Here is a 9,920-nt window from a genome sequence, read left to right as displayed (position 1 = left end):
GTTTCCAGGTGACACATATGCATTTCATGTGTCTTGTTTGTTCGAAATAAACATAATGAGGAAAATATCCTAATAAATAAACTATTATAATAATAAAATTATCCAATAATATAATATCATAATATATGTTAACAAAGTTAGATTTGACAATTAATAATCATTAAAATATTATAATACTTACATTGATAATTTGAACTTTATAGAACTTTCTTCTACGTACAAAAGTTCGAATTTGTCGTATGGCCCTCCCACGTTCAAAGTGTTCAAATTTGTCAAATGGACCTAATTCTACCTCATTAATATTTTTTCATGTTAACACTTTTCTTTTAAGTTCATCCAATATATTATATATAGAATTTGAGTGCAACACGAAACACATCGCTTCCTTGAAGAGAACAAAAGAACCCCGTTAAAGCTACGGCCCATTTTGCTAGACATTCTCAATTTAGTATCGGACGGAATATATACAATGTATACAGTTCTCTAACTTGCACAGTAAGACTTCTGGTACATATGCCAATGTGTGATGACTTCCATTTTTTGTGAGTTGGTTTAATTAATACCATATTGGAGAGAGTTCACTTCAAGTCTTCTTGAAATTTTCTGCGATTATATCTTCAATTGGGTTAGATCGGCTTCACATGTAGTGCGATTTCTTTACGGTGAATATGCATTCGTTTCGAGATAAAATGCCACACCCGTAGACATTGTCTCCCACATCACACACTATTTTATATATAATGTATTGAGTCGGGGTCTTCACATAAATATAAAATATTCCCACAATTTTAGAACATGATCTGCGTATATTTTAAACTACTTAGATCCATTCTAAGCCGAGATTTACTGACTATGTTTCGTTGGTTATATTTCGTCTAGTTTAGATATGTAAAGGTCATTCCTCCGTTGAAAACACTCTTACATAAAAACAATGAAGAAATCTAACAAAAAAAATAGCTACTAGCTTAAAATTGCAAGAGCTCGCAGTAAAAACTAATTAATTTATTCGACTTAGAAAGTCATCTGATCAGGAATACAAGTAACCAACAGAAAATGAGTTGTGGATCTCAAAGTGTCCAGCTTCTTGCTTTGAAGGGGTTGATAGACCAGATGATTTATAATTTAGATAAGATCTCTGCAATGTCGCTGTGCTGAGTGAACTTTTGCATGTCATTCTCATCCAAACATACCCATGCTTCAATTCCTTCCCCAGATTTGTCATCAAGCAAGAGTACCGTATTTTTCATAAGGATGTTGGATAAACCGACCCAAATGGGTTTTCCCCAGCCAAAATCAGCTACTTGATAAAAGGGAAAGTTACACCAACTAGTAAACGTACCCGCAAAATATATATTAGGATCCATACGACTTTTTCTCATCTCCGAGCTTCTATGACTTATCTTTGTCTGCCCTTCCTTCCCTAGGGTTAATACCGTTTTACATGTATCCACAACTCCATTCACAGAATTGGAAAGACAATCAACAAAACTTGGAAGTTCCACTACTCTTTCAGGACCTACCTCTGATTGAACACCGGCTATTAGGAAGATATTTCCAAATAGATTGTCGGGAAGAGGTGGAACTGTTTTGTTTCTCATGTTGACTGCTTGAACAATTGTATAGCTCTTTGGGTTGTTAGGGTTGGCAACATGTACATCGATGATGGCCTTCCCTATTAGTCCAAATATTGACTGTGCCATTGTAGGCCTCTTGCTTGATTTATCTAATCTGGCCCTTTCTCGAATACTAGCAATCTTATTTTTGTTGAAGTAAAACATCTTTGTGACAATATTGAGGCCATCAATATTTTTATCATCCCGGAGAATTCCAGAAGGGAAGCAAGACAACATTTTGCCTGGAAAGAGGGATGCTGAGTCGAAATTGATGGGGTTCGGCTGGTAAGTTATATCAACGTACCCGAGTTCTTGCTTTGCAGCAACAGCCCAGGCCATCATAAATGACATTGTGCTTATAATATCAACAATTCTGTGCGAACTACAGACTGCAATTGCAAATCCACCACAACTAAAGGCGCTCATTTGCAAGGCAAGTAAAGGATCGTCGTAGCCATCAATTGCACCTATTGGGCACGGAAGTAAAACATTGAGCAGCTGAGGCTTCACATTCATCCGTTGTCTGACAAGATCATCGACACGAATATCAACTCTGGCTTCCACAAATAGTACACCTTGATCACAGCAATCAACCGAGTGACTGTCTACACGATATCTTCCAGCAAGAGGATGAAAGCTAGTTAAGACCTTTGATAGCGAATTCCTCAGGTGCTTGTACCTCAATGAGATATCATTAGTACTGCACTTATCAGTGGCAGAGTAATAGAAAATGGCGGGATAATTAAAATTTGGAGCTAACTCATCCATAAAGGATATATTGTAGCTTCTCAAGCTGGGTGGAGTGGGAGTATGTGGTTTTACGAACTCTCTAGATAAAATTTGCACTTTCATCTTTCCTCAACTCGTACAAATTAATATCAGGATCGGATGTGTTGTATCTGCCGCGATCTAAGTTTAAATAGGCCTAAGCAAAACATTGATCTCGCCGCTTGCACATGCAGGTTCGATTAGTAAATCCTGAGCCCGGCTTATTTGACATTTTTCAAGAGGCACACCTCCCATAATAAAATATACTATTATTGTCAGAAAGATGAGCAGATTCTGAGGCGTACTGCTATGTTAATAAGAAATGATATCTTCAAAACACAATAACATGTGTATAAAGCGTGAAACGAAATTGGTAAAAATGGACAGGAGATTAAGATAATTATTGTAAAAATTTAATAATAATTGCAACACTAATTAATTTATGTCTGTTATATTAAAAATGAAATAATAAAAATTTGGTTATTAATCCGTAATAATATTTAAAATGAAGCACTCTCATAAATAGATATATATTCACAATAGAATTATAATATGTATAATGATTTTGGTTAAACAAAATAATATATAATATTCACCCGATTCGGGCTAAACAAAATTATTTTATTGATCCAAAATTAAAAAAAATAAATAAATAAAAGTACATATAGGTAGTTGGATTTGGAGGCTCGGCCTAAAACAAAATAATAAAGGCTATTGATCATCCTAAAAATATTATATTAATATATCATGCTAAAATAAAATAATAAATATAACTGACTAATAAATGCAATTATGCAAGAACAAAATAATATATATATATATATATATATATATATATATATATATATATATTCAGTTAAAACATAATAATACTCACCTAGAGCTAAAATAAAATTAAAAAAATTAAATGTAATTAGCTGAATTATTAGATATAACGGGTCCGGGGCTAAAAAATGTATATTACTGGTCTACTCCAAAATCAAAATTGAATTCATACTAAAGAAAATATCTATATTATTGATCCGGGTTTAAATAAAACTCAAATCTACTGAATTCATTAATAAGTATAATGTAGGCTCAGAAGAATGGGGTAATTAGGATCCGACTCTAATTGCGAAATATTAAAGTTTGATAGTGGATTTGTTTTACAATGTTTGGGTTTATATTATTAATGCTTATATTTAATTTGTATAATACATACTATTTTAGTAAAACAAAAATATAGATGATTCCTTAGTCAACATAATAGCGCCGGACTAAAATAAATCAATATATATTATTTATCTTGGCTAAAAGAGTTATACAATTGATTCATGATGAATCAAAATTAAAATAAGAAAATAATTAGAGTAATTAAAATAAAATAATGTGTACTTTTATCCAGGATAACATAAATTTTTTACCAATGATACATAAAATTTTATTATCGATCCGAGTTCAAAAAAATAAATTAATATAAATCTGAATATAATTAGTTGGATTTGGTCGGTTAACAAAATAAAGATAATTTGTATACTAAATATAATTCATAACCTATTCATCTGAGCAAAAATTATTGATCTCAGTTAAAATTTACCTTTTAATTAAAACATAATTATCATTGTACACACCTATAAATATCAATAAAATTATACAGTTCAGTCATTAAGTTATCTTTTAAAACTAAAATATCACTAACTTATACATTTATGCGGCTATGTGTATATTTATAATTATTATCATATCATTTTATTAAAAGTTAAAATAAATAAATTTCATAGCTTGGAATTTTCAATTCAAATTAAATTTAAAAAATTATATAATATTAAAAATAATCCCTCCATCACACGTATTTTAACTTAGTATTCTTATGTAATATCCTATAATTTTTATAATTAGATTAATAATAGAATTATTGAATAAAAAGGATTAAAATTAGATAAGGACTAGAATTTAAAATTTAATTAGACTAATGGACTTTAAATTTGGATCAGACTTTAATATCGATAATTTGTAGGTTAAAAAATAGGGTTTTGTAACATATAAATACATCATATTAGTTTACCTCATCTTTAATATCAAAATTCGTAGGACTTTTATTCAAAAAATTAGCATTGTTGTAAAATTCGTAGAAAATTCATCGTAAGTCGAAATTCGGTGATCTTCGACTTTTTGAAAAGTTTTTTTCCTTCTCTACAACTTTCGTGTTTTATGTTTTCCAAGAAAATATCGTTTAGAGGGTTAAAAGGGCTAAAAACAATTTCGATTACAATTAAAATCATGAAGATGTTCGAGATTTAAGATGTTTCTTGTTTGATGGGCTACTAAGCATTGACTATGTGTCATAACGTGTATTATTTGTTTGCGTAACTTATGTAAGTAACTTTCCGTTATTTTGTATTATTTGTTTGCCTACGTGTTCTGTATGTTTAATTACATGTTCATAACTATTAAATTTTGTTATTGTATTTAAGATATCGATATGTGATTAATAAGAAAAGAATTTGTTTTTAAAATCACTCAGTTTTAGTTGCGTATCTAATTATAGAATTCCGTTACCGGATACTATGACACGTAGAACTATACACACGTTCCGGAACACATTGATGCCTTGTTGAGTTTGTCTTCACGGGGGCGTAAACTGGCCCCTAGCGAACCATCGAATATCGAATTTAGAGCCCTATCACTTGCATAATGCAACCGTAATTTAGAACCATGGAATTTTGATATAAGAATTTGATTATTGAATAAGAATAGAATTTTGATTATGTTGATTATAGAATGAGTCATATGTTTCACTTTGATAATTGTAACTGATTATATCGTGCGCATCTTTGTTCACCTTGTTATCAAATATATGTGTGATTTTGTGTGATATGTGTTACGTGTCGAGCATATTTAAACTGCGTTTTCGAAAAAGATATAAAATATTATTTTGAGCCGTTAAACGGTAGTTGTTTACTGCGCTTTGCAGCTCATCCTTTTAATATTTCAGATTTCATCTAGGATTTGAGTTGGAAAGCATTGGATTTCGAGGACTTAGAATCGGAGTAGATTAATTTTTGGACTTCCATTATCTGCGATTTTGTAATTGGCACCTCTGGAATAGGATTTTTGATCAATAAATTAAATTTTGTACAAGTTTTATTTAGAATTAATAGTCTGGAACAGCCCGCACTTCCGACTATTAATTCTAAATCAAAACTAATACAAAATTTAATTTATTTATCAAAAATCCTATTACAAAGATACCTATTACAAAAGCGCGGCTAAAAAAGGAACTCCAAAAATCAATCTACTTTAATTCTTAGGCCTTAAACTTCAACGTTATCCAACTCGAACTAGTAGGCCAAGTAACATATACATATATAACAAAATACGATAATCTATACGATACGATATGATATACAAAATAAAATGTTTTTGATACATATTCTTATTCTTATTCGATGCATAATATACATATAAATCATAAGCAACAATTATTCAAAACCCATAATTAATGCCACGACCACTACAACCCGGTGATAAAGGTCTTAAATTTTCAGAAAACTCTCACTACAATCCAGTGACTACGGTCCTAAGTTCTTATTCGATATTTTTACATATCATGACATAAATCACAGATCCAAAATTATCGCCCAGACACAACACATACACCTCGATACATATTATATAACACATAATATTTTCAAATATATAATCATTTAGCCCAAGTTTTGATAATTAAATTTACATGCATAACACATTGTTTAGAAAACACTAGCAATATCGATCGAAAACTTATATCAACACTTGATCAAATTTGAATTTAGCATTTTTGACCCTCTAAATGATGTTTTCTTCAAAAATACGAAACACGAAAAATGTAGAGAATGAAAAGAACTTTCCAAAAAGTTCAAGATCAACGAATTCCGACTTACGACGAATGTTTTATGAATTTTACAAGATTGCTGATTTTTTGAATAAAAGCCCTACGAATTTTGATATTAAAGATGGTGCAAACGAACATTATGCATTTATAACGTTACAAAACCTGTTTCTTAACTTACAAGTACTAGGTTAAATCACGTGTGATGCACGGTTCCCGTTAATATTTAAAAATTTTATTTATCCTGTTATATTATAATTTTAAAATATTTATATAAATATTTAATTATTATAAATTTATAATTAAAATTATAGGATAATCCGTGATCGTAGTTTAGTAGGATAAGTAGACTATGTCTAGTAATTTAACAGTTTAGTAATTTAACGGATATATAACACTATTTATTTATTATTTTGATAACCAAAATTAGGGGATAACCGTTTAAGCAAATTATACCCCATTCCGGTTATTATAGTATAGTATAGATTAAAGTATGATCCAAATTTTAGGCGCATTAGTTTAAATAAATTTTAAATTCTAGTACTTATTTAATTTTAATCCTTTTTATTTTATAATTTTATTATTAATCTAATTCTAAAAATTACAGGATATTGCATATAAATATAAAAGATATAAAAATAATGAGATATAAGATATACTTCCTATAATATTGTACTTGTTTTTGTCACTTGTATATTACATGTATCAATACTTCATTAATCCAAATAGAATATGACAAAAGATGTAATGGCGAGAAACTGAATTTCATTTGAAATTCTGAATTTTATCAAATAAGTTATTTAGCAATTTGAATTTGGATTTCATTTAAAATCCATGACATTTAAAAATTGATATAAACATGAAAATTTGAAATGACAACTCAAATCCTGTCATTTGAAATCTCTCATTTGAAATGAAATATAAGTTTTCAAACGTCCTCTAAATAAATTTGTATAATATATTTCAAGTTAATGAGTTACTTTTTTAGTATGTCCTTTTTATCAATAATTATAAATATGTTCTATAATTAACTTTTAACTCATATATAAAATATAATTAAGTTATGAATATGAATATTTGTCTATTTCTTATAACTAAAATATCCCTCATACAACACTAGGAGACTAGAAAAATTGATTTTAAGAGATCACCATAAATTTTAAAATTCTTGTATTACTTTAATTTCCTCATTCTTGTTATTACGGTGAAGATGAAACCCACTTCAAATAAAATTTTGAGTCTGCTGTGACATTTATATTGATGCACCTCCAGAGCACTTTTATTATGATGGTAGAAATGTTATTATGATGGTGGGTGACTGGGTAGGCCTCAATGAATCGGGTTTGGATCGGATCGGCTTAAATCCAAATTCATATCCATTTATTTTTTCGGATTTGGATTCGGATCGGATCGGTTTCGGATTTTTTATTGGCCGATCCATATCAGGATTCGTTCGGATCACGGATTTCGGATCGGATATCCGCTCCATTTATGTACATTTATTTTTTTAACTTAACGTATTACAAAATTTATTTAAAATTTACAATTCTGAAAAATATTAAAATACAAGTAAAATACAATGAAATTCAAAAAATAAATTACAAACTAAAATTCGCTTTTTGAAATAAACATACCGAGTTGTACAATATTTTAATGCTAACTATGAAAAAATTGATGTTGCGAAATGGAAGTGTTATATGAATTGAGACTTTAGAATTATTAAAATATATATATATATATATACCGGATCGGGTTATTAACGGATCGGATCGGCCTATATCCATATCCGCTCCATTTATAATCGGATATTTCTTATCGGAGCTAAAATGGCCTCGGATCGGATCGGGTCGGATCGGATTTTCGCTCCATTGACAGACCTATGACTGGGTGACTGGTTCTATTATCTTTTTTGAACTTACGTTTTCTGAATTTTAAAATGTAACTGTGTCATATTTTTCTAAATTTCGCTTATATGTATTAGGAGTTGGAGCTACAAAATTGTCAATTCAATCTGTAAAGGTTATATATGTCTTTTATTGATATAAGTAGCGGAATTAACTCTGATTAGCTTAAATTATAAGAAATTTTGAAAGTAGGACATATTTATAAATATAATTATAATTGCAAAAAAAAAAATATATATATATATAATAGTTTTAAAACGGGACATATTAGTACAAAGCTCAAGATATAATCATATATAAAAGTTTAAATCATGAAAATTAAGAACATAATTCATATTTATTTAATCGATAAATAATAAGTGTGACAAATGCTAATATATATAATTGAGGACATATATATATATATAGAGAGAGATAAAAGTTTTATGTTAGATATATTTGAGATGTCATGTCTAATATTATTCATGTTTAGTTTTCAGATCTTAACAAACAGGAAATATCAGTACTTACTGGAATCAGTACTTACTGGAATTCAGAACTTAAGGATATCAAGACTTAGATTATCAGAAGATAATATCAAAAGATGGATATAAGAACTTAAGTACTGGAGGACTAACAGTTAAGGAAGGAAGCTGATTTACAGGAAAGAAGATCGAGACTAATACAAAAAGAAGATATGCATGGAAAGAGTTAGAGGACTGAAAGAATTGTATAAGATATCTGATTGATATATTTTAGGAGACAGAATTATATTCCATATCAATTAGAAATTATCTTGTAACTGTGTACTATATAAACACAAACATAGGTTTACACTATATGTGTTATCATTATCGAGAAGATCATACAGTGTAACCTAGCAGCTCTCGTCATATTTGTTCATCACTGAGAGAGAACAGTTCCATTGTAACAGAGTTTATTATATCGAATATATTTGTTTACTGTTACTTGTGTTCGAAATCGATTTGATTGTATTCAACACTGTATTCAACCCCCTTCTACAGTGTTGTGTTATCTAACAAGTGGTATCAGAGCCTATCTGTTAACACACATACAGTAAAGATCCAAAACAATCATGTCTGACTGCAAGAAAGGAAAAAGTGACAAAGGCAAGACACTTGTCACAAAGAAGAAAAGCTGGATAGACTCTTCATATTCTAAAGATGAGGTGAACTATGCCTTGATGGCAAATGTTGATGGCAGCCCTGAAACTGCTGAATTAAAGGTAGCTCAAACAACTTATGCCTTTCATAGTGATGATATAACTGAGTTGAGATTATATCTTAAAACCATGTTTATTAGCTACAGAGATCAAACTATAACATGTGAAAGATTAACTTCTGAAAATCTTGCTTATAAGAAAAGGAATGATTATTTAGAAAAAGAGTTAGTTATGTTCCATCAAACTCAGAAAGAGAGATGATGCTTTTAATGTTAGAGATGAATTGCTAAAACTGAATAAATCTCTCAAAACTAAGTTAGAAAAAGAAAAAGAGATTATCAGGACTTGGACTAACTCTGGAAGAACAACTCAGAATTTATTAAGTAGTGGAAACTAGAAAGAGGGCTTAAGTTATGGAGATGACAAAAGTGAAAAAGGAACTGAACAAATTGAGTCAATTGTTGTTAAACAAATTGTTAAGCCAAAGGTAAATCCTGTTAAGTTTGTAGCTAAATCTGTAAAGTCTGATTCTGAAAAGATGAAAGAGTCTGTGACAGAAGTTAAGGAGAAGTCAACTTCTGACAAATTAGAACAGGAAAAACACCTGAAGTCAACATAGGCTT

The 9,920-nt window shown here is 29.6% G+C and overlaps 1 protein-coding gene across 1 annotated transcript; it reads right to left on the bottom strand.

The window, feature by feature from the left end:
• Positions 1 to 1,115: 1,115 nt before the first annotated feature.
• Positions 1,116 to 2,381, bottom strand: LOC141673399 (vinorine synthase-like). Its single transcript, XM_074480144.1, has one exon. The coding sequence runs from the start codon at positions 2,379 to 2,381 to the stop codon at positions 1,116 to 1,118; it is 1,266 nt and encodes a 421-aa protein (XP_074336245.1).
• Between the last annotated feature and the right edge of the window lie 7,539 nt (positions 2,382 to 9,920).

The sequence above is a fragment of the Apium graveolens genome, chromosome 7 (genome assembly GCF_009905375.1).
Source record: "Apium graveolens cultivar Ventura chromosome 7, ASM990537v1, whole genome shotgun sequence".
Taxonomy (NCBI): Eukaryota; Viridiplantae; Streptophyta; class Magnoliopsida; order Apiales; family Apiaceae; genus Apium; species Apium graveolens.
Note: the sequence above shows the minus strand (reverse complement) of the source record. Positions and strands in the feature narration are given on the sequence as shown.

Excerpts from the sequence above, each read along its gene's own strand:
- LOC141673399 (XM_074480144.1), bottom strand. The coding sequence starts at position 2,381 with ATGGATGAGTTAGCTCCAAATTTTAATTATCCCGCCATTTTCTATTAC.